Source organism: Sciurus vulgaris (genome assembly GCF_902686455.1).
Source record: "Sciurus vulgaris genome assembly, chromosome: 17".
Taxonomy (NCBI): Eukaryota; Metazoa; Chordata; class Mammalia; order Rodentia; family Sciuridae; genus Sciurus; species Sciurus vulgaris.
Window position 1 is genome coordinate 44,184,974 of NC_136478.1, and position 24,699 is coordinate 44,209,672.

At 48.4% G+C, this 24,699-nt stretch overlaps 2 protein-coding genes across 5 annotated transcripts; both read right to left on the reverse strand.

The window, feature by feature from the left end:
* Positions 1–1,662: 1,662 nt before the first annotated feature.
* Positions 1,663–8,109, reverse strand: LOC306648180 (nephrin-like). The gene is made up of 6 exons (XM_079118031.1): positions 7,149–8,109; positions 6,985–7,009; positions 6,815–6,890; positions 6,584–6,674; positions 6,373–6,479; positions 1,663–4,160 (listed from the first exon to the last, which is right to left on the reverse strand). The coding sequence occupies exons 1-6, from the start codon at positions 7,369–7,371 to the stop codon at positions 4,029–4,031; spliced, it is 654 nt and encodes a 217-aa protein (XP_078974157.1). The 5' UTR covers positions 7,372–8,109; the 3' UTR covers positions 1,663–4,028.
* Positions 8,110–9,412: 1,303 nt separating this feature from the next.
* LOC306648178 (nephrin) lies at positions 9,413–21,676 on the reverse strand (the record flags this gene model as incomplete). 4 transcript variants are annotated; one of them, XM_079118026.1, is made up of 23 exons in its annotated part: positions 21,241–21,676; positions 20,918–21,133; positions 20,721–20,843; positions 20,398–20,526; positions 19,770–19,851; positions 19,307–19,410; positions 19,003–19,130; positions 18,742–18,913; positions 18,421–18,578; positions 18,029–18,173; positions 17,803–17,927; positions 16,381–16,567; positions 16,077–16,206; positions 15,757–15,929; positions 15,256–15,396; positions 15,034–15,174; positions 14,500–14,621; positions 13,511–13,682; positions 13,255–13,411; positions 13,023–13,174; positions 11,349–11,460; positions 11,083–11,264; positions 9,413–9,489 (listed from the first exon to the last, which is right to left on the reverse strand). In XM_079118026.1, the coding sequence occupies exons 1-23, from the start codon at positions 21,314–21,316 to the stop codon at positions 9,413–9,415; spliced, it is 3,204 nt and encodes a 1,067-aa protein (XP_078974152.1). In that variant the 5' UTR covers positions 21,317–21,676. The 4 variants fall into 4 exon arrangements, with proteins under 4 accessions (XP_078974152.1, XP_078974153.1, XP_078974155.1 ...); XM_079118027.1 differs by lacking the exon at positions 20,721–20,843; XM_079118028.1 differs by lacking the exon at positions 11,083–11,264 and having other exon boundaries at positions 9,432–9,489.
* Between the last annotated feature and the right edge of the window lie 3,023 nt (positions 21,677–24,699).

Genomic DNA, 24,699 nt, shown 5'->3' on the forward strand with positions numbered 1-24,699 from the left:
CCTATTGTACCGGGGACAGCAGGTTCAGCTATAGGTGGGGACCAGGCCTGCGTTCCTTCTGTGCTCTTCTCATTACCCCTTCCTCCCCTTCCTCGGCCTGGGCTTCTACATGACAGAAGCTCCCATTTACCTCAGACAAATGACACTCAAATGACAGGAGGGCGGAGGGGGAAGTTGGAGATAAGGGAAATCGTGAAAGGTCAGAGTCCTCAGTTTCCTTTTCTCCAGAGGGGTTGCGAGTTTCCAAATCCTTCACTTCTGACCTTCTGGAAAGATGGCTGGGGGAGAGTGAAGCTGGAAGTGAGGGTGAGAGTGAGGGAGGGGGAGAGGCCTGGAAGCACACAATGGGCTGCTCCTTGGTAGCCATGGAAGGCTCTTGAACAAGGTTCCCAGAGGGTCCTTTTGGGGCTGAGTGCCCATTTGGGGAGAAAGAGGAAGGGTGTTTTCTGTTTGTCTGTTGGCAGTGCCCTACCACTGAACTACATCCCCAGACCTCCTTTTTTATTTTGAGCTAGGGTCTAAGTTACTGAGGCTGGCCTCGAACTTGGGATCCTCTTGCTTCAGCCTCCCCAATAGTGGAGATTACAGGTGTGTGCCACCATACCGGAGAGAAGAGGGGTTTTAATAGCAGTATAGAAACAGTGTCCTAAATGAAAGAACAGGGGTCAAATCCACCTCTAATAGGGTCAGACTAGGTCACATGATGTGCCTCATGTCAATCACTGGGGATGAAGCATGAGATGCTGGCTGGATCCAGTGATGGGCCCATTCCCGAATCCTCTGGTAAAGTGTGCTCATCCCAAGCACAAAGCCTATCTGCAGCAGGGGACTGGGGCCCATTGATTTCCAAAGCTAAACTGCATCGTCACCAGCACACAGGGCAAAGGACACTGAATGACAAAAGCAACAGGACTCATGAGCGAGTCGGATGGTTCCAGAATACATAATACATATGAAGAACTTAGACTGGCAAGTAGAAATGGAATAAATGCTGTTATTGTTGCAAAATGGCTTCTATCCTCGGATAAAGAACAAACCCCTAAGATAACCTTCGTGATTTATCCTTGCTCATCTCATCAGCCTCAATTCCTCCACTCCCTGACTAGCCCTTTATTTTCAAGCAATTTTAGGAAAATTCCTCCCTGAGCTGTGCTCCTGGAGTCCTCTCTGCCTGTACAGCTATTTATCCTTTAATATTGGGGTTCAGTGGCCACTTACATGCAGAGGACACTCCCTGACCTCCAGTACAGATCTCTCCTTCCCCCCGCCCCCCACCCCACTCTAGGGCTGGGGACTGTACCCTGGGTCCCATGCATGCTAGACAAGCACTCTACCACTGAGCTGCATTCCCAGCCCGCAGACCTCTTGAACTCCAGAACCCGACAGGCACGCGCTGGTTCACCATCGCTGGCTAAATCAGGTCTTCTCAAACGGGGCAGTACCGCCCCCTAGTGGGGAGAGTTTGATATTTGCACAAGCGTTCGTGGTTGCTAGCTGATCAGAAGGTGCTTTACTGACTTTTAGAAGTCAGGAGCCAAGAAAACTGGGCATTAGCTTCACTTCCTGAACAACTTGCATTTGTGTGGGTAAAAATAAAAGGCAACACAATTATGAATGACTTTATTAACGTAACATATATGCAAACATGAAAAATTGGGGTACGGTTAAAATATATCTACCTTTTCTGAGAGGAAACTGATACAGAGTGACAATTGTTCCTTTTTTGTCCACCATATTAGAAAATCACAATACCGATGGTGATATATAATCTAAAATTTTAAGTAAAATGTAACACATATAAAAAAGCATGCCCATATTACAAATTCAGTACGATAAATTTTCAGAAAGTGACCACACCTACGTAGCTAGCTCCCAGGTGATAGACAGCATTATCAACTCCCTACCCCAGAAGCTCTCCCTTCACTGGTCCCAATCACTATCCCTTTGTTCACCAAAGGTAACTACTCTTGACTTCTGATGTCACAGATTAGTTTTGCCTGTTTGCAGTTGATATCATACAGCATGTTCCCTTTTGAGCCTGACTTTGATCCACTATTATGCTGGCAAAATCTGTCCATGTTGTTCTAAACATCAGAGTTCATTCACCCTCATTGCCTAGTATTCATTGGATGAATATATAATTAAGTTATCCATTTTCCTTTCATGGACACTTGGGTTGTTTATAGTTCCTGATGCCATTGAACCTACTAGTTTGTACCTCTGTTCACATATATAAGTATCTCCATTGGGTATATAACTATTGGGTCATGGCATTTACGCATATGTTCAGATTTAGTATATACTGCCAAAACATTTTTGGTTGGCAATTTACACCCTTGTAAGCACATGGTTGTGCCCCAGTATTTTTTTTGATGGGGGGGTACCAGGGATTGAATTCAGGGGCACTCGACCACTGAGCCACATCCCCAGCCTTATTTTGTATTTTATTTAGAGACAGAGTCTTGCTGAGTTACTTAGGGCCTTACTAAGTTGCTGAGGCTGGCTTTGAACTTGTGCTCCTCCTACCTCAGCCTCCTGAGCCTCTGGGATTACAGGCATGAGCCACCGTGCTTGGCTGTGCCTGAGTATTTTTGCTTTGGATTTCTTTTTCTTCTTCTGAGCCTTCAGAAACAGAATGGATAAACATTATCCATGGTTCATGATGCAGGCTTGTCATGAGCAAGAGTGGGCAAAGCCCATTTTTGTGTTTCATTAGTTGGGTTTCTCTTCAATTTTTATTGTGGTAAAATACACAATATAAAATTTACCATCTTAACCATTTAGAAATGCCCAGTTCAGTGGTATTCAGTACATTCATATAGGTATGTAATCATCACCAGCGAAAGAAGACAGCTGGGTAGAACCCAAGAGCCCACGACACCAGCTTCATATCCTTTGCACCTATGTCATTGTCATGTACCTTTACAACAATTTTTTTAACTTTAACTTTTATTTTGACATGATTTCAGACCAATGGAAAAGCTCCAAGAATGGAACAAAGAATTCCAACATACACTTTGCCCAGATTCCCCAAATGTCAACATTTTACCGGGCTTCATCTGTTTTGATCTCTGTGTAAATATACATGTTTTTTCTCATCTGTTTGAGAATAAACTGAAGCTGCAATACCTTTTGCCCTAAATATAGAAGAGTGCACACTTCCGAAGAGCAAGGCACTCTCTTATATCACCATAGCACAATAAATCAGTTTTTCCTATAAATGAAATCATATGGTATGTATTCTTTTGCATCTACCTCCATTTTGATAGTCTATTTATGCTTACATGTGTGCGACAGTTTATGCATCATGCTTTAGATTCGTGGAAAACAATAAGCCAAGTACACACAGGACATGAACTGCACTTATTATTTCAGGTGTTATCAAACTCAAAGTGAATTGATTTTTTTGTTTGTTTTTGTTACTTTTGGCAGTGCTAGGATCCTAACCTAGGGTCTCATACATGACAGGTGGACGTTCTACTACTGAGCTACATCCTCAGCCCTGAAATGAGTTATTTTTTTCTTTCTTTTTAAAGATGGCAGGGTTTTTTAAATTGCTTTAATTGTAGATGGACACTGTACCTTCATTTTATTTATTTGTTCGTGGTACTTAGGATCAAACCCAGTGTCTCATGCATGCTAGGCAAGCACTCTTACCATTGAGGTACAACCCCAGCTCCGCCCCCTGAAATGAATTTCTAATACGTCTTTCATAAATATGAATTTTTTACTTCAAAAAGCATAAAGACCCTTAGAATAGCTACATTGTTGAGGTGTCATGTATGAATTAGTCTGTCCCTTTAGGAGAAGTTGAGTTTCTAAAACTCATCTCAGGAGGAGACTTGCTTGTCTTTTGACACCAGCTTGACTCCCTCTTCTGTCACTTACACATATCCCCCCATGCTCTGTCTTGGAAAAACTCATCTCTTCATGTCTTCTGGAGCTCACCTAACAAGCTCAGCCCAGGTGGGAATGAGAAAGACCATTGGAGTATTTGTCCTGCGGTGTAGGAAAGGCACATGCAAATGTCACACCAGCTCTCCCCTCAGCTCAAAGGGTAGAGAATCAGATCCCACGGCATCCATGTCTTCTGCCACTTGGTCATAGATTCCTCTTGGATCCTCATACTTGTCCTCATGCCAATGGAGACCATAAGGGTCCTAACAGGCAAAAAGTAGAATTAGAACCATGGAGAGATCCTTCTGGGTCATCGTCACAGCTATGGAGAACACAAATCCCTCCCTGCTCAACTTCCCAGGGAAAAAGGTTCTACTTTTTTTTTTTTTTTTTTTTTTTTTTTTTTTTTTTTTGCAGTGCTGGGGATTGAACCCAGGGCCTTGTGCTTGCGAGGCAAGCATTCTATCAACTGAGCTATCTCCCCAGCCCTCTACTTCTTAATTATGGAAAATATCCAATCTACACACTGAAGAGTGATTATAATGAACCCCTCATGAACCACCATGTATCCAACACCTAATTTCAACAGTATCGACCCTTGCTCCATCTTGATATATCTAAATCTTTGCCTCTCAGCCTCTATTTTCACCAGCTGGACTATTTTGAAACAATGTCAAGATATTTCATAATTTCATGTCAGGAAAATAATTTATATGTCAGGATCTTTAAAAAGATCATGATATCAGCTATGGCAATTTTGGAATGTGAGTCATGACTCTGTTGGCCCTGTGCATTTCCAAAACACTTCCCTATCAAAATAAAAGAGAGAAAAAGACTGTGAAGGGTCATCCTTGCTGGCAATGTGCTTTGTTCTAGAGCTGGAAGAAAAGAATTGTTTAGCAAACCTTAGAGCAGCTTGGCTCATGAGCTAAATGCAGATTGCCACCTGTTTTTGTATTGCCTGAGAGCCAAGAATGGTTTGACATTTATAAATTGTTATTGGTAAAATTAAAAGAATAATAATATTTGTGGCATATGAAGATTACATGAAATTCAAATTTCAGTGTCCAAAAATAAAGTTTTATTGTAACAGAGCTACAGTCATTCATTTATGTATGACTGCCTTTCCCTTACTGTGGCAGAACTGAGCAGTTTTGAGGAACAATATGTCTCACGAAGTCCAAAATATTTACTCTCTGACCCTGTACAGAAAATGTCTGCAGACTCCATCATCTGTGCTTTCAGGACCCATACAGTCCAGCACCATGGACAGCACCTGTGGAGGTTACATGTTATTTCCTTGGTGGTATGGAACTACAATCTGAGAACAGTGCATCAAGTGGGACGTTGTTAAAGGGGACTTCCTTGGGCCAGAGGTACCAGAGCATTAGCAAAGGTCACACACTTCAAGTGTTCTGTCCCACTTCCCTTACTTTGGGGCAACGGGTGGTTGGGTGGTTAAAGTGCCTGCTGTTTTCATCTGTCCAGATACCATCTTCACTTCCTTCTGGGTTCTCTCTCTTCTCCCACTCTTAACCCAGTGAACAGAGTAGAGTAGGCCCTGATTTCACGGGTGGACACGGATTCAGGGCTGTCAGATTGATAAATTCCATCCCCTGCCTCAGTGATTGGTTCAACAATGATTATAAGACCCAAGCTCCATCAATGCCATCACTATGCATTTGGAGCTTTGGAAAAGAGTCATTCTCTTTCTTTGAAGAGTTATAATCTAATTGTTTACAAACCTGGATTTTCTAGGAAATCTTTAGGGAGAAACTCCTGGGTCTCTCTGGTCCTGAAGACAATCCTATCCCTGAACTTCTCATCTAAGTGGACCAAAAAATTCTTTCTCTCTAGTTGCTTAACCATTGTCATAGAGATTACTAAGTACTCAAGTAAGTGCTTCCCTTCATTCTTTCACAGTAACTGAATTGTAGTGAGGCGTGTAGGTATCAAGCTAGACTACATTTCACAGCCTCCTTTGCAGTGACGTGTAGCAATATGACCATGTTCTCCCTGGTGGAATGAGAGCAGAAGTGACGTGTCCCATTTCTGAACCTGGGCCATAAGGCAGGGTTGTGGCTCCTCTACACACTTTGTCCCTTTTGATCCAGCTGAGACTGGCCCTTCCACACAGACCTGGATGATGGATGTCCCAGGAGATGGCAGAGGAACATAATGGAAATAACTTAGGTTCTGAACAAACAGGTAACAGTAGAGCTTACCTCTGACAGCCATGTGAGAAAGAAATAGACTGCTTTCTGCTTTCTTTACAGTGCCAGAAATTGAACCCATGGCTTTGCCCATGCTCAGCAAGAGCTCTGTCATTGAGATACATCTTCAATCCTAGACTGTCTTCTTTAGGCCACTGGATTAGAGCCAGGTCTCTGTCACAGCAGCTAATTTACCCTAACTAATACAAGCGATAGGAGGCAGGTTTCCAGCCTGACTTGAGTGTGACACAAATCTCCTTACCATCTGTACTTCATCGTACAGGGGTCCCCAGGCCCCAGATGGGGCATACATTCTTTCCACCTCATCATACAGGTGCTCAGAAAAGGTCATGTTCTCATCTTCAAGACCTGTGAAGCCCAGGGTTGGAGTAGAAGGAAGAATGATCAGGGCACCCAGTTCAGATGTAAGGAGAGCCGTGGAATGGGGCCGTCCTGATGCGGTAATGACTCACCTTGGGGATAAGGTCCCTCCTCCAGGGTGGGGGGCAGCCGAGGGCTGAAGTTCTTCATGGAGTGGTAATATTCTACTTCTGACGTGCTAACCTGTCAGACACACACAAAACCAGGTAAAGTCCTTTCCATTTTTGACTCCATAGTTACAGAAAGGGAAATAATTAACCTGAAGCTCATAGTGTAGTTTGTCACCCCCTGTCACTGAAGCTGTCCAAGCCACCCATACTCACCATGGAGCTTCGGGTGTCCCGGTCCCCAGTCCACTGGCTCTCCTCATATTCATTCCTGACTCTGTCTTCCTCCGACCTTCCAAGATGGAGGTGTGGGTGGCAATTGGGTGATTGTCACCCCCAAACATCATCCCTCAGAGCCTTCTTTACAGCAAAATACCCCTACTTACCCTGCTTCTGTCTTCTCTGAGATGCCTGAGAGAAACAGGGGAAAAGGAATCAGACACTCCCGTGTGGGCCCATCTTATCTTGAGGAGATCTTGAATATGCAGCAACCCCAGGGTCCCTGTCACCCTTGAGTCTCTGTCCTGACAGGGGAAGGATGTCTCCTCACCCTCAGCAAGATGCTTCAGTCTCCGTCGCCAGAGGAATCCCCCAACACAGGAGGCATTGGAAAGCAGCAGAAGACCCCCAACAGCAAACAACACGGGCAGCAGGGGTAGCCCCGAGGGTCCTAGGGGTGGAAGATACCTCTCAGAGAGCCCCAAACAATCTGCTCTGGGTCCAAAGTGGAGCTCTCTGAGAAAGCTGCCCCTGATCAAGCAAAGTGCCCCCATCCAAGGTTCAAGGAAGCAAATAAGCAACAATCTCCATCTCCACTCCTTGCCTCCTAAGGGCAGGTGGCTCCTCTCTCATGTCAAGTCATTAGCAGCAGGTTCAACCATTGCCTGAGCCCGCTCTATGGACTGAGGAGGAAACTTCAGCTCCTTAGTTGTGCATTCAAGACCTTCTGTAATCTAGTCTCTTTCCACAGCTCCAGTTTTGCCCAGCAACACCAACCATAGAATCTGGAATTGTACCTTCTGGTCACTCAAACTAACCACCAGCTATTTCCAGAATCACTGAAGCAAATTCACAACTCTGAGTCTTGGAATAATCAAGTGTCTATCCTCAATGTCCTTTCTCCTCAAGAAAGCTTCTAGTCATCCCAGACTTCATCACAAATGAATTATTTCCATCAACTGCCATCCCAGCCAATACTGGGTTACCATAGCCCTGAAGACAAGGTTCAGTCCCTCTAAACAGACATCTGCTTGCCTTTCGTTTTGCCATCGACTGCTAACAACACTTGTTTTCCTTTGGGAAAAGAACCACTCCCCTGCTCCTAGTCTGTATGATTCCTACAGGACTCTGGGGGCACCACATGAGCCATCCTGGAAAAGATCACTTTCCACAGTGATTGGCATTTGACCCATGGTGACTTTTTGTCACAGGTTAGGACACATCTACAGACAGCTAAGAAGTGAAATGAAAGCTTGGCGTGTGGGAGGGCTTCTTGTCCTGTTTTTGTCTTTTTTTGTTTGTTTATTTGTTTTTGTTTTTTTGGTACTAAGGGATTGAACCCTGAGGGGTGCTCTACCACTGAGCCACATCCCCAGCCCTTTTTATTTATTTTTTTTTATTTTGGGACAGGATCTTGCTAAGTTGCTTAGGGCCTCAGTAAGTTGCTGAGGTTGGCCTTGAACTTGTGATCCGCCTGTCTCTGCCTCCTGAGTCTCTGGAATCACTAGGCTGTATCACCACGTCCAGCTGTTTCTACGTTGCTGAGTAATTCCCCATCCATACACCTCTGCCAAAAGCAAGCCAAGTGACTTGATTTGACCAATGAGGCAAGAACAAATGTGAGAGAATCAGAAACTTGAAAAATTGATAGTATATCGGTTGTTCCTCCCTTGTTGTTCTTGGGACCCCTATGACCACCTCCCTGTGACTATGACAAGGAGCGCCATTGTCCCAATAAAGAGCCAGCTGACTGCCAGCCATGTGAAAGGGAGGATGCTATGATTTGGATATGAAGTGTTCCCAAAGGCTCATGTGTTGCAGGCTTCATCCCCAGTGCAGCGAAGTTGTGGGGGTGTTTAGGGAAGTGATTAGATCATGGGGCTCTAACTAATCAATAGATTAATTCATTGGTGGAGTCAGAGCTAACTGGACTATTGGGAGGTTATGGAAACTACAGGATATGGGCCTAGTTGAAGGAAGTGTGCCCTTGGAGACTATATCTTGTCCCTGGCTCCTTCCTTGTTCTGGCTCTGCCCGCTCCATGAGGTGAGCAGCTCTGTTCAGCTACATCCTTCCACTATGATGTTCTGCCTCACCTCAGGCCCAAAGCAATGGAGCCAGCTGAACACAGACTAAAAACTGTGAGCTAAAATAAATCTTTCCCCCTTTAAGTTGTTTTTTCTCAGGTATTTTGTCACAGTGACAAAAAGCAGACTAACATAGAGGCCATCCTAGACCGACAATTCCAGCTGCCAGCTGATTGTAGAATGATTCAAACCATCCAAGATCAGTACTGCTTCACCAGACTCACAGAGTCATGGGAAATAATGTGTGTTGCTATAGGTGCCCATGTTTGGGTGGTTTTATATGAAGCTAAAATGAACTGTAACAGCCTCCTTACAGAGCACAGAATCAGCTAATTCTTTTAGAATTAAATTAAACTAGGAAGAGAAAAAATATAATCACTCCAGACAAGAGGAAGAGCATCTGTAGATGAAAGTGGGAATCTTCAGGGACAGAGTAGTTAATGACCACAAGGAAGAGGAGAAGGGGTCAGAAGTCAGAAGGTTCCATTCTCAGGGGAGGGGGCAGGACTCAGGGGGTCGAGCACTTGCCTGCGGGCTGCTCTGTGGGTAGCTGGTGGTCAGGTTCTCCAGAAGGCTGGTCCAGGCCTGGGGCAGGTGAATACAGAGATTATGCATTAATAACAAGAATCTGAGATGAGCCTTATGTATTTCTTAGCCTCTTGCAAAGCTTTTCACCTCACTTTGAAATTCATTGGAATGGGTATATGATTTCTTAGGGGTATTCTAAAGATAGCTGAGTATTGACGATAATAATGGCAACACGCTAATATTAGCAATGTGAATATCAGTAATAATAAAATAATAATAATAAGAACAATAATGTTATAAATGAGTGCTTTATGCTGTACAAGGTCCTTTAACCTGAATTATCAATTTGCTGAGTTAACAACAACAACAAAAAGATATTGGGCTGTCAGCATCCCTTAAAGACCTCTTCAATTTCTAGATAAAAGGAGGTTAGTGCAGTACTTTATGCTTTAGTGTTCAAATGCGAGAGCAAAATGGGAAAAAAGAAGAAGGAAAGAAAAAAGAGCAAGGAAGTTTGCAGGAAAATCCTGGGAAAGGGTCTTTACTTTCATGGAGATAAAGGCTGTTCTATTGGGGGAAGACAGAAAGAGGGGGATTTAAGGGAGTTTTGTGGATAAAGTAAACAGAGGGTGAGCAAGGGGCATTCCTTTAAACTAATATTTTAGAGACTTACTTTGTACTGGTCCTGTTCTAAAAGCACTTTAAATATATTAACTATTTAATCCTTACAACTGTCTGAGACGAGCTTGCTTTCACAAACTGAAGGAGAGAGATCTGTGAGAAACCTAATTTTTAGACACTGAGGCACTTGCCTAAGTTCACAAAACTGGGAAGTGGCAGGGGAGGTGTGGGTTTGAACCCAGGCCTTCCTGAGCCAGGCCCTGTGGGATTAACCACTGCACTACTGAGCCTGTCAGAATCATAAAATACTTCTTAGCCATTTTCAAGGAATGTGTCCCTTTTATCAAAGTCACTGAATGTGTTGGCCTAAGGTTATTCAGAATATTCCTGCACACCCTTTCAGTCTCTGTAGGGTCAGTAATAATGTCTCCTCTTGCTTTTCTGGTATTTTCGGAAGTTGTGTCTTCGCTCTTTTTTGTCTCGATCAGTTTTATACATTTTATCAATCTTTTCAAAGAACTAGTTTTCTGTTTCATTTATTTTTTTCCTTTTTTCTGTTTTCTAGTTCATTAATTTCTGCTCTTACCTTCCTTCTGTTTGCTTTGGGTTTAATTTGTTCCTCTTTTTCAAGTTTCTTAAGATGGAAACTTAAAATGTCTACTTGAAGGCTTTTTAAAAAAATCTAATATAAATACTTAATGCCATCAAATTTCCTCTTAGCACTACTTTAGCTGCACCCCCATTTTTTGGTTTTCTTTCGTATTCAATTCAAAAGATTTTATAATTTCCTATTGGCAGTAATCATACCCAGACAGTACAGGTTAGAGGCTAAAAGCAGATCCCTGGAGTTCATCTGCCTGAGATTTCAATCTCATCTCCACCTCTTCCTAACTGTGTGACCTTGGTTGATTTGCTTAACTTCTCTGGGCTTCATCTGTAAAAGGAGAATATCACTAGTATCCATTTCACTATGCTACCCTGTAAGTTCTCTGAGGAACTTTGCAACCTGCCCAAGACTGTCCTTCCCACCTGGGGTGGTGATGGAGAGCTGTATCCCCTTGTCAGCTAATCCACTGTCCCCCAGAGCATTGCTGGCCAGCAGCCAGACCCTATATCGTGTAGAAGGCTTCAGCCCAGTCAGGGTGAAGGTGGTGGCCTGGGGTGGTAGGACATCCACGTAGAGAAACCCTGGAGTCTCCAGGGCTTCATACCTGCATGATAGAGAGAACAGTAAGTTCAGGAAAATGACCAGCCCCCCTGGCTGCCACGCCTTACTTGCCTTGATGGGGACCCACCTGATGTGGAACCTCTGAGGCAAGCCTCCATCAAAGCCGGGCTTCCACTCCAGCCCCACTGAGTGGGGGGTCATGCTCACAACCTTGAATCTCAATGGGGGGTCAGGACGGCCTTTGGAAAGAAGGATGGGGAAAATAGAGGCTACCAAAGGATTCTAGACAATTCTTTTCAGATTTTTCCTAATGATGATTCTAAATTACAGTTAATTTCATTATTCATGGTCATTATGTTCAATAAGTTCACTGTGAACACTAAATTGGCAAACACCAAACTGTTGCTTGTAGAGGAAACTCAGGGTTAGCTTCCTTCAAACTCTTGTCACATCATTTTCATCAATCCATGAATACATGGAAGCATGTTTAAGCATGTTCCTGTTAAAGACCCCTTACTTAATACATATTGTGATTCACTAGTGTTTCAAGGCCAAAAGCACTCTAACTCAGGCTGGAACAAACTTATCCAGCAAAAGTATTTTTTTCTATAAGGCACATCACAGCCTTCTTACACTTACGAACACTGGGCAGTATTTTGGCTTTGTGCTTGGTGGTCATTTTTTATGACAAAATCACCAACCAAAAAGCACAAAAATTTTAAAAAGTGACACTAAATAAACCATACTTATTTACAGTATAAGAGCTGGAACAAGACACAGAGTGTCACCTTGTTCAGTCTCAGCTAGGAACATGCACAGCAGGTGACTCGAATTTTGCATCACTCTATATATGTCCTTGAGGGACCACAAAAGTACCATGAGTATTGATTTGGGGATTACAAATAAATTTTAGCAAGTAGATGAATATATAGATTTATATACATTTATATTGTATATATACATAGACATACACCACATATACATGCGTACACATGCACACACATGTTCCTTATAGTGGATTTTTTATGCCAACCTCACATCTATTCTCATTGCTAACAGTTCCAACACTCTGAATTTCTTTTGGAAAACCACTCTCCCACATTCTCAGGTCACATTCTTCTGATGGAAGTGACTCCACTCCTAGGAAGATGGACATGTGACCATGCCTGGCCAATTAGAGTGTTTCCCACCCCACATCAGATGATTGGTTCAGGGATGAGCTGGAATCCAAGTGAAGCCAGTGAAATTTCATTCTAGTTTTTCCATACAACTGTTCAGAGGAGATAGAATTCTGTTTCCTCTGGGAATTCTTTTTTTTTTAATGTTCTTTGTTTAAATATATATTTTTTAGTTGTCAATGGACCTTTATTTTATTATGTATATGTGGTGCTGAGGATCAAACCCGGTGCCTCACGCATGCCAGGGAAGTGCTCTACACTGAGCCACAACCCCAGCCCTCCTCTGGGAAGTCTTACAGACCACCAGGAGGAGCTTTAGAATAAAGGTAACACAGAAAAGCTGACCTAAGAGTTGGACAGAAGTTCTGGAAAACAGTTGGCTCTAGATCCAGCAACTCCTGAAAAATCCACTTTTCAGTTACTTGAGTCAATAAGTCTTCCCAACTCATTTTAATCTTTTTGTCTCTGTTGTGGGTTTCCCAGAAGATCTAGTCTCCCGTGAGGATTTTTAGGGAAGTCACAGACTCCATCCTCTCAGGTGTCAGCAACACGGCCAACCAGGGATTTGGGAGTTGACCCAAGAAGCACCCCTTCAACACCCTCCCAGCCCTTTCCCATCATACTAATGCTGACGAGCTGAATGTTGGTGTGGTCTGAGCCAAGGGGGTTGGTGGCCGTGCATGTGAAGAGGGCATAGTCCTGGGCTGCAGACACATTGGCGATGGTCAGGAGACTGCTGTGGATCCCACCCTGGTGATATGTGTGCTCCGTGTACCTGGAAAGAAAGTGAGGCAGGGATTCAGGGACTAGGGACCAGAGTTTGGGCTGGAGCACTGCCTGGCAGGCCTGGCTCACCTGGGATCTTGGAGATCCAAAGGGACCCCATCTTTGGTCCAAGTGAAGATGATGTTGGGGACACCTCGGGCACGGCAGTGGAGGGTAGCAGAACTGGTGCTGTCTCCAGCTGCAGCCACTTTAGTTAGGGGAGTAGGATGTTCCACCTGGGGGGCAACTAGGATGGGTTGGGAGATCAACATGAGGTATGTGGGCGGACACAGAGCAGTGAGTTTAGTGGCAGACTTTTGAAGTCAAGGGCTTAAGTGTTACCCACATCTGACCACAAGACGGACCAGCCCCCGGGCTGGAGGTGCCACTCCGTTGTCCACAATACACTGGTAAGCACCAGCCTGTGTCAGCTTGGCATGGTGAATCCGCAGGCGTCCTGTGGATCCTTTTGTTATCTTCTCCATATCCTCCAGGCTCTGGTCTTCCTCTTCTTCTCCCTGGATACCCAAGACTCAGAAGTTGTCCTCCAGCTTTGCCCCAAATCCATCATCATCAAAATCGTGTCCCATCTATAACCACAATCTCTTACCATCCCTCCAACCATTTATCCAATCAATTCATTCATTCACCAATCCAGCCAAACTCTCACCATATATCTATCTAACTATTCATGCCTGGAAGCATCTCTCCACCCATCCATCAATCTATTCATTTAACTATTGAGCCACCCATTCATCCATTTATACTTCCATCTATTCACCCACTTATTCATGCAACCAACCACTTGTCTTCCTCCTATGCACCCGTCTATCCTCCCTTGCTGCCCCCTACCATAAGAACATTTATTCACTCAAATATACACACATTCATGAATACATGCAACTGTTCACCCATGTATCCAGCTATTTATTCATCTCTCCATTGATCTATCCATACATTGATTCATCCTTCCATACACATCTTTCCACTGATGTTGTATCCATTCACTCATCTACAGTCTGATCTGTTCATTCTTTCTCTCATTCAATCATCTAGCCACCCTTTCATCTACTCATTCATTTATCTATCCTTTCACTTGTCCATCTGTTCTTCCATCCATTCATTCATCCACCCACCTGTGCACTCACCTAGCTATCAAACCACTCATCCACCCATTATCTACTGTTCAGCTAACCGCTATTCATTCTTGGAGCATGCCCTGACAAGTCTATAGTTATATAATCACACAGATGTGGACCCAACTCCCAAGGATCTCACAGTTAAGAAATCACATCCCCCTGCTCCACCTCCATTCACTAAAGGCTGGGTCCTCACCAGCCTCTCCCAGTTGAACATCCCTGGAAGAATGGGATTGGCATCAACAGTGCAGACTATGTCCACGGAATCCCCGACATTCACCTCGGTAGGGTCCTGGAGGGCACGGATGGTGGGAGCATCTGGTGGGAGATAGGGGTTTGGGAAAGGCACTGGGCCCAGACACAGGGAGAGGGCTCCAGGTGGGAGGGGTGTCTTAGAGGTATCCTGGAAAATTATGGTGTGGATAGTTTGCCATCTATGTGGAGTACTTGGAGAGTGGGACTTCAACAGTGGGCTTTGCTCCCTAAGGGAGTAGCTCCCTTGTAGGTGGTCCCCCTCTCCGGGTAGAGATTCCACACTGGGTCTTTTTAGTGGGCACGGATTCCACAATGGGAGTGAGGGGACTTCCAAAATGGGAGGATTCTAGGATGGGTGGTTGACCCTAAGTAGGCAGAGCTTCCACATTGAGAAGATTCCACAGTGGGTCCCAAGGTCCCCATGGTAGGCAGGGCTCCCAGAGACCCTAATTTCCTGGAGTGCTGCGGGGCTCACAATGCACATCCAGCCGCACTAGGGCTTCAGCGGTGCCCTCTGAGTTCTGGCAGTGCAACTGATAGAAGCCATCGTCCGCGCGGGTCACATTCCACAGCTGCAGAGCCCCACCAGACAGGATGCGATGTCGGGGACCACCAGCTGGGGGAAGTCAGGGTAAGGGGTGTGGCAGGCCCTCCCATCCTCAGGACTCCCACCCCTTTCTGTGTCCACTTCCGGCACCTGGGCTGAGGCGATAGCCGCGGAAGGTCCAGTTGAAGGCCTCGGGAGCGGGGTTAGCAGACACCAATACAGGCAGCAGTGCCTGGCCCTGCTCTACCGCGGTTACCACGAGCTTTTGCTCCCCCAGGAACTCTGGAGCGTCTTCAGAGGGAGAGCCGCAGGGAGTCAAGAGTGTTGTTAAAGTGGGGGTAAGGGATGGAGTTGAGATCAGGCACAGGTTTAAGGGTTAAGTCAGGGTCACGAAGAACCAGGGTTGCAAAGTTAACAGGATAGAAGTTAAGATTCATTTAGGAAAAGTGTAAGTGCCGTCAGGCTTAAGTATGGAGAGAGGGGTCAGGATAAGAGTCAGGAGTTGGAGCAAAATACCAGTTGGTGCAGGGATTAGGATAAAGGTTAGAAAAGTTACAAGATTCCGGATGGTGCTTAAAGACAGTGTCAAGGGGAAGGCTGGAGTAGTTTAGGGTCAGCAGGGGATCAAGGGGTTCAGACCGACGAACGTACACAGCACATTGAGGCGGTAGAAGGAGCTCACGGTTTCGCGGAGCTCCGCACTGTGGGCGCGGCAGGTCACGCGGTGGTCGTGGTCACGGGATAACACCCGGAGAAAAACGCTCCTGGACGCAGCGGAGCCTTTGAACGGGGCGCTCTGGGGCGGTGCGGCCACGTCTTCCAGCCTATGCACACCGCAGACAGTGGGATCAGCCAGGGTTGGTGCGAGGGTGGGACCAAAACTAGAGGTCGGAGGGCTATTGCCCCAATGGCCTCTAGGGCCCAACAGTCTCTAGCGCCAGGATGGGAGGGGCGGAGCCTCACACTCTCACCTCTCTCCCTCCTTGTCCCATGACAAATTCACTGGTGGGTTGCTGCTAATGCTAACGCACGTCAAGTTTAAGGCGTCCCCTGGGCGCAGCGCAGACACGTTGGCCAGGATCGTCAAATTCGTTGGAGGAACTTAGCGGGTCAGAGGAGTGAAGCTGAGACGAGGGGACCTCCTGGCCTACTTTCACAGCATCTTGACCCCAAATCCGGCTCAGCCTCCAGTCCCCAGCCCGGCCCCTCCCACCTCCTGGTCTGTACCTCACGCCAGCCAAACCTTCCCCCCGCCCGGTCCTTTTGCGTCCTCACACTGCACCACAAGCTGCGTGGACACTGTAAGCTGGCCCGCCTTGCAGGAGAACTTGGCCTGATTGTCCGACGGACCTGCGACCAACACCAGTTCGCGGGAGAAGGTGCTCCCAGACTTCTCCGTACTTCCCAGGTGCACCCGCCGTAACTCCTGCGGCAGCCGCGGCTCGGTCACTGTGCGCGAGTTCTGAGGACCCGGAGGGACTGGCTCGGGGACTGCAGGTAGCCCTGCCCTTCCCCACCCAGTCCGAGATGACCCTATTGGATTGGTCGCCGCCAGGCCAGACAAGGCCTTTGTGGGGTAAGGAAAAGGCATTCCCATCAACTGGCATCTCGCTAGAGTTAAGAAGTGGGCCTGGAATTGAGAACCCCTAACCCTGAGTCTCTCCCTCTTTCCCTGAGATCCTGCCTCCTGCCGTGTCCCACCTCCCCAGTCCCCCGAGGACCCTCTGCCCCACTCCTCAAATTCCATTCCTTCAATATTAACCACACTATGCACCAGAAATTCCCTTGAAATTTCCAGACCTTGGGCAGACTTCCTTCACTTCTTTTTTTTTTTTTTTTTTTTTTGACTGTGCTGGGGATCGAACCCAAGGCCTTGTGCTTGCAAGCAAGCACTCTACCAACTGAGCTATCCCCCCAGTCCCTGTCCTCTATTCTTTTACTTAACATTCCCACTTTTCCCAAAGATTGCCTTTGACCTTTACCTTAATTCCAGTGACTTCCACAGATTTCCAAATTTTTCTCAATATTTCCCTTATTATCCTAATCACTAGAATCCTTTATGTTGCCCCAATTCTTGGTATTTCCCCAAAATTCCATTCAAAAAAATGGAATTCTGATGTCATTCCTATAATTCCTAGTCTTTTCCCGAGAATTTCCAGTAGTTCCCTAACTTGCCAGAATTCTATCAGCATTTCCTCTAATTTTAAAGGAATTTCATTTTCTTACCTATATATCTCAAGGATTTAATTTAATATTAAAGGATTTTCAATGTTCTGTGAAATCACTAGTCTTGGCCCCCAAATATGTAGCCTCTCCCCATAATTTTAGTCAATTTTTTCTGCAATTCCTGACCTTTCCCTAACATTCTTGACATTTCCTCTGAATTGAACTTTTCACCAGCATTGCTTTTAATTTTAATGGAATCAATTGACTTTATCTCTAGAATTCCCAATCTTGATCTAGAATTCCTTCTTTTATCCTGGAATTGTTTTCCCGGAATTCCCAGAATTTTCCTTAAGATTCCATTTAATTCTCATGGCATTTTTTTCTCTTACAATTCCCTACTAAAATTCAGAATTTCCAGTATTTTTCAAGAAATTAAAGTATTTTCAAGATTGTCAAAGATTCTGAAGGAGAGGAGGGTCCTCATCCTTCCCCAAATTACTGGTCACCCAACAACCCTTGCTGGACACTGACCTTGTACCAGGTGAGGGAGGGATCTGGGTTGCCCCCAATGGCCAAACACACCAGCCTCACCCGGGTCCCAGTCCTGAGATGCTGCCCCTCTGGTGGACCCTCAATCCACAGTTTCTGGGCAGGATCTGCAGGGAGAAGCTGAAGGGTAACTTCTTCCTCTGGGCTGGGGCCTCAGGGTGGGGTCTGTGGGGCCTGGAGGCATTCCTGGATCAGGATAGGGACTCACATTTCACATTCAAGGTGAGTGACTTCTTGAAGGTCTCCTTGGTGAAGGCCTCACTGAAGGCCTCGCAGGTGAGGGTCAGGCCATTGTCTTCCCGCCGCACCAGGAACGTCAGATTAGACATGGAGATGTGCCCACCATGCAGGCCCTAGCAGAGAATGGGATTTGGGCCTGGGGACTAAAACATCCCCACCCATGGTATCAGAGGCCTAGGCCTACCACAGACCCCAGCAGGGGCACATGAGACATCTTGACCTCCTCCTGGTGAGATGTAGGATTCAGGGAGCCCCAGGTCACATTTCTGAAGGACCAAGGCCTCCAAGCTGCCAGAGCCCTCCTGTCCCAGCTCCAGGAGTTGTGCCCTCAGCCCCCTCCTGGCTCAGCCCCCTCCTCACATCCATGACTGTTTCATCTGTAGGAAGCAGCTGACGCCCCCCTAGCCACCACTGCAGCAGGACCCGAGGGCGACTGGACTTGGCGATACAGCACAGTGTCACATTCTTGTTCTCAGTCTGCGATGCAGATCCTAGGATGGTAATGGCACTGGGGGGAACTGCAGGACAGATGGACAGAGAGAGACCCTAGGGTGAACTAGGTTCCTCACAGACCCCCTGTACAGACAGACAAGGGGATGGGGTACAGATGATGAAGTCTTTGGCAATGGATAAGCATGATTTGGGGGCACAGGCTGACAGACAGCTAGCACCAGGACTCACAGGTGACCTGTAGTGTGACACTTTGTTCCTGGGTGCCTGTGGATACACTGTTGTAGGCTTCACAGCTGAGCCTTGCTCCATGGTCTTCCGGCCGCACTGTCATTGTCAGTACACTGCGGGCCACCGCCTGGACATGCTCTGTGCCCCACGCTGTGGACACGGGCTGGCCGTTCTGGAGATAGGGTCAGGCCTAGACCAGCTCAGAGCTGGTTCCTGGCTCCAGCCCGCCCCCAACCCTCCCATGCTGGCCTTTGCCCTCACCTTTAGCCACTGTAGTGTGGCTAGCGGATTTCCTCCTTGCGCTGTGCAGGGCAGCTCCAGGCTCTGCCCTGCCCTCACGTGCCCTTCTTCCAGACCTGGCCACTGGATGACAGGGGGTCCTGGGGGAACTGGGGCACAGTAGCCACTCAGTTGACCTGGGGAGCCCATTCATTCTTTCTAGTCCCCATAGCCAGACATGTTCCTCTTTGGCGTTACTGAATTTTCCATAATTCCTGCAATCCTCCAGGGCCCCCATCCTGCTTCCCACCCTCAATGCCCACAACTGGTTCAGTTCTCCACTTACACAGAACATTCATAGTGATCGAAGCCTTGATGGGAGTGGCCAAAGCTGGGCTGGACCCCTCACAGACTAGTAACTGCCCATTATCTGAACTCTGAGGTGTCACCCTGGGATGGGAAGTTGGGATTTGGGAGTCAGAGTCATCTTCTGAAATCTAGGGAGTCAGGGTGAAGAGGTGGGGATCCCCAGTCTCCACACCTGGTCTACGTCTCCATTCTGATTTCCTCCAAGATTTGGAACCCCCATGGGAAAGATTCTGGGATTCAGCAATAAGAAGTAGGGCTTCAGGGAGCCATACCTTTGTGCTTAATACCCTGGAACTGGGGTTCCTTTGAAAAAGTTGTGGGTGTTTGGTACAGAATTGGGTCCCAGATGTTCATATCCAACCTGAGTTTCCAGCTTGAATCCCTGGACTATGGGACTCTCAAGGGGAAATAGGAGGACAGGATACCCCTGACTTGCGCACCTGGCTGTGGCTTCTGTGATGAAGAGTTTCTCCTGGGACCCCTCGTTCACGTTAGCAGAAACATCAGATATTGTTTGTCCACCTTGGGGCAATAAGAGGGCTGGAGGGGTGCTGGGCACTCCCCATAGTAGATTCTGAGATGCCCCCTTCCTCCTGGTTCTGGAGGAAAAGAACCTGAGGTGCCAGCTCCATCCCCCTGGAAATTCCTGTTGTCCTGTAAGACTTAGGACTCCTTCACTTCTGTTCTCTAGAATGTTATTCCCAAATGACTGGAGTTCTCAGGCCCTGGGCCTCTGCCTTCTCCTGGCATCCTTATTGGGCTGTACCCCATCCCCCCATCACCTCAGCTTTTCCTTTCTGTGCTGTCATCACTGACCACATCTTGCCTGAACCTCAACTTCTTCCAGGTCCCAGACCAGCACTCCTGTGGTCTCCTGGATGTCTCCCCCTGGGTGTCCCCTCCCATCCGGCATGTTCCACACTGACCTCAGCATCTCCTCTCACCTACTCCTGGGCCCTATCTCAGTGATGATATATTTTCTGGGCCCCTAGGAAGGCACTGGGCAGGAACACACCTCCTTCCCACTCCAGGGGCATCACACCATCCCCACCAATTACCCACACTCACTTTGGAGAAAGGTGATGTCAGGTGCTGGCTTTGCATCCCCAGACACACAGCTGACCACATACTCCTGCCCAGCTACCCAGGTGACTGTGCTCCCTGCCTCAGGGGTCAGCTGAAGCACCTTGGGGGGAACTGATGAGAAAGGATGTGGGATTAGCCTCCACCACTGAGGACAGGAGGATGTGGGCCAAGTCTCCTTGCTCCAAAAATGAGTCCTGTACCCCGGGTTTGGGGGAGAAGGGTCTGGGACTATCAGCTCCCAGGTCCTGGGGAAGAAAAGGACTAGAAGCCCAGACTTGAGTGTCCAGGGGGTCTCTCACCCATACCCAGGATGGAGAGGATCACTCTGGGAGACACGAGCTCCAGGCCCATCTCTGAGCGGCTGACCTGGCACTCATACTCGGCGTCATCACTGAGGTCACATGCTTCAATGTGCAGGTGGAATTCACCTGCAGATGAGGCCCACAGGGTCAGACCTAGAGCCTCTGCTGGTGGTTCAGAGTCTCAGGCTCTGATCTCTCACCTCTAGCAGGATCTCCTTTGAGGTAGTACCTCGGGAAGCCTGGGATCCCAGGGTCAGGGCCTAGGAGTAGCCCATCCTTGGCCCATTGTACCACACTGCCAGGGGCATTGACCCCGCACTGCAGCTCGACTGTGGTCCCCTCCACAGCCGTCAGGTTTTCCGACAGGGTCCAGAAGCCACGAGGGGCTGTCACAGGGATTGGCAACTGAGCCAGGCCTGGAAACACAAAGGGGTCAGCAAGAAAGGGCAGAGGGTTTGTCTAGGGGAGAAGGTGGGAAAGGAAGCCCACTTGGCACAGGGTACAGAGCCAGGATCCCACTCACCTGTGGTCAGCAGCCCCATGAGTAGCAGGGGAGCATTGATGGGGGTCCTCGGGGCCATTCCGGGTCCTTTGACCATAGCTTCCACAGTGCGCGTTGTCTGCCACTTATGTCTGCCACTATCTTTCCCTGGGTCTTTCTCTCTGTGTCTTTGTCTCTTGCTCTCTTTTTGTCTCTTTTTCTAACTCTCTCTGTTTTCCTCTCTCCAGGAGTGTCTCTTTATCTCCATCTCATTCTCCCTCTGTCCCTCCCTTTCCCAGTCTCTCTGAGTCTCTTCCTCTGACTCCTTCTCTCCCTGTCTCAGGCTTTTTTTGTCTGAGCAGCTCTCTGAATCCCCCACGCCACCCCTGGCTTCCTCCCTGCCTCAATCAATCAATCTATCTACCTATCTATCCATCCATCTCCTTGACAGTCTCTGTTTCTTTTCTCTCCTGCCACCCCCTGCCCCTTCCCCGTCTTGCACCACTCACGGTTCCCCCAGGAAGACTTGCTGCTCAGAGTCCAGTGGGCCCTATGAGCCCAGGAGAGCAGAGGCCCATGCAGTCAGTGGCGGAGCCGAGCCACTCCTGAGTCTCCAACTCCAGCCTCTGCCCATCAGGCTCCTCCTGGCCCAGCTGCAGCATGAAATCCCCTGTCAGCACATGCCAGGCACATTCCTTGGTGCCTCCCCAGCTCCCATGACCCCAAGGGCCTGGGAGAGCAGATCAGACATGGGCCATCTCCCAGCTCAGCTTGAGGAGTAGATGGCTGGGTCTGTGTGGGCGGCAAGGAGTCTCCAGCTCTTCCCTCTCCAGAGCACGACCTTGGCAAGTCCCATCCTTCCCTGAGTAGACAATCAGCCCCTCAGTGACACAGGGGATCTCTGCTGGGGAATGTGCAAGAGTGTATGTGCACCTGGGAGAGAGTGAAGTTAACTGTGTGTGCATGTGGGTGTGACAGTGTGCCTGTGTGTGAGCTTGCGTGTGAGAGGAAGGAAGACGAGAGTGAACTGTGATTTGTGAAGGTGCGTGCAGAGCGTGTGACTGGGTATTACCGAGTGTCTTTTGTGAGTGTGCAGTGCCCAGGGCTGTCAGACAGTGCAAGGAAAAGATGAGTCCATATCTGCCAGCCCTCAGTGTGGGTGACCTTTGGCAAAGACGCCATGAATTTCCTTCTTTCTCTGTTCCTACCATCCCCCCATCTCTTCCTCCCTTCCCTGTGTGTCTCCGTCCCTCTCTTTACCCATCTTGATTTATCTTTCTCCATCTCTTTAAAATGTCTCTCTTCCTCTCTCTCTCACATAGTTAAATCTCAATCTTTAATGAACTATTCCACTGTCTTTCTAAGCCTATTTTTTTCTTTTTTTCCTTTTTGTGCTCTGTTCTCCTGTCTCGCTGCTCCTACCCCACACTCTGCTTCTCATACCTCAGGAACTCAATAAATATTTGTTCTCAGTGAATCTCCCTGCCTGCGCCTCTTCCTCTTATTAGTTTCTCCAGCACTGGGTCCCCATTCTCACATCCCTGACTTGTATCACCATATGCTAACTGGCCTGCCCTCCCCATCCCAGGGTGCACATGCACTGGCATGGGATAAGCTCCTTCTGTCTGCTTATCTCTTACAGGAATTACAACGGTTCGTGTTTCTTCCCCCTCCCCGTGACCCCCTATCTGATCCTCCTCCAGGAACCGAGACAAGGCATCTGGCCTGAGCTGGGGCAGCTCCACCCTTGATGCACCCTATGTTTTCTCTCCCCTGTCCTCCATTATTGACTCCTTGCCCTCCTCCCACATTCCCTTTCCCAACTGCCTCCCCGCCTCCTGGGAAATGAGCTGGATACAGACCTGGGAGGGTCTGTCATGGGGCCCTCACCAGATGGTGTCCCCAGAGGTCAGGGTGTAGAGCTGTCAGTTACTGGGACCTTTAATTAGCACAAACCTTCTACCCTCCACCTTGGCTGTTTTCCTTCTCTGCATGCTCCAGAGACTTTGGGCTCTCCATTTTTCCATGTCTGTGGCCCCAGAGAGCCAGGAAGGGGAAAAGATGTCAGGTGCCTGGAAAAACAACCTCATCACCTGACTTCCTCCCCAAGACTCAGGAGCCCTAGATCTGAGACCATCCTATTTCAACACCCATGCCCTGGATCCACAACACAGAAGCCAGGAATTCAAGCCCCCAGAATTAGGAGTCTGGGTCCCCAGGACCCTCCTCTCTTGGACCCAGCAGTTCAGACTCTCAGTCCCTCTCTCCAAGGACCCAGGAGTTCAGGTCTCCAATCCTCCCGCCTCCCTCCCCCCACAGGACTTCAGACAGATGTTACTGTCTGTAGCTTTTCAAATCCTCCCGGGTCTGTATGGGGATGGGAGAGAGATTGTGGTTAAATCCACTGATTCTAAGACTTAAGACCAGATATTCTGGTCATCACCCAACCGCACCATGTTGCTTGCACGGTGCTTTGAGTTCAGGCCATCAGCTCAGAGATGTGGACCACCAGTCCCTACAAACCTGGAAGTCCAACCCCCTGCCACTTAGGGAGGCAGGAGTCTAAGCCCAGGAAAAATTGAGAATATGAATGTGGACCCTCAATCCCTACAGGTCCACAGATGTCAGACCGGGGGTCCCATCTCTCCAGACCCATCTCTCCCCCTCAGTAAGCTCAGCGTTCCTCCCACCTGCTCGGCCAGCTGCGCAGCGTGGGAACGCCCCAGCTGGGCTGCATGGAGCCGTCAGTACAAGCTGCGCAGTTCCCAGCCTCCCTGCCTGTCCCAACTCGGGCACCGCCGCCTCCCAGCCGTCGCCCGGCAACCACCGCCCAGGGGCCCCGCCGACGGAATGGGTAGAGGGGCTGGGCCGGGACTGCGGGGTCCTGGGAAAGGAGGAACTGGAGGCCTGGATTCCTGGGTCTTAGGACGTGCTACGGTTTGCGGCAATAACGAGGCAGCGAAGGGATATTTTGAGGAGTTCTGTGATGTAGAAAGCTGAGCCCCGCTTTCTCAGGGGTCCCAGCTGGCGCTCCCGCATCCGGGTGCCCTCTCCCCGACCCGAAGACACACGGGAGTCCTGGGCCCCGCCTCCCCAGGGCGCGGAAACTGGCGAGGCCCCAGGGGCTCCCATTTATAGTTCGGTTTCCACTCATCACAGTCCCTCCAGGACCCAGGCTGAGCAAGTTTCTTCCACTCTTTCCCTTTTCTCCTCCTGTTCCTCCTCCTCACCACCCGCTCTCAGGACTCTCCACCAAAGCCGGCAGGACGCAGGTGTCCACTCCAGGCAGGACCCCTTCCTTGCACCCAGGTGTTTCGGCTCCCAGACCACAATTGGGCTGCCCTCCCCACCCCGTACCCCGGGTCCGGTTTCATCCGCGTCCAGACAGCGGGAGTTTCTCAATGGGAAGAGGGCGGGTCTCCCAGGAGGCGGGCGGGGGCGGAGCGAGTGGGATCCGGCCCTCTTGGGGTCTCTCAGAGACCCAGCGCGCGGTACCCGCAG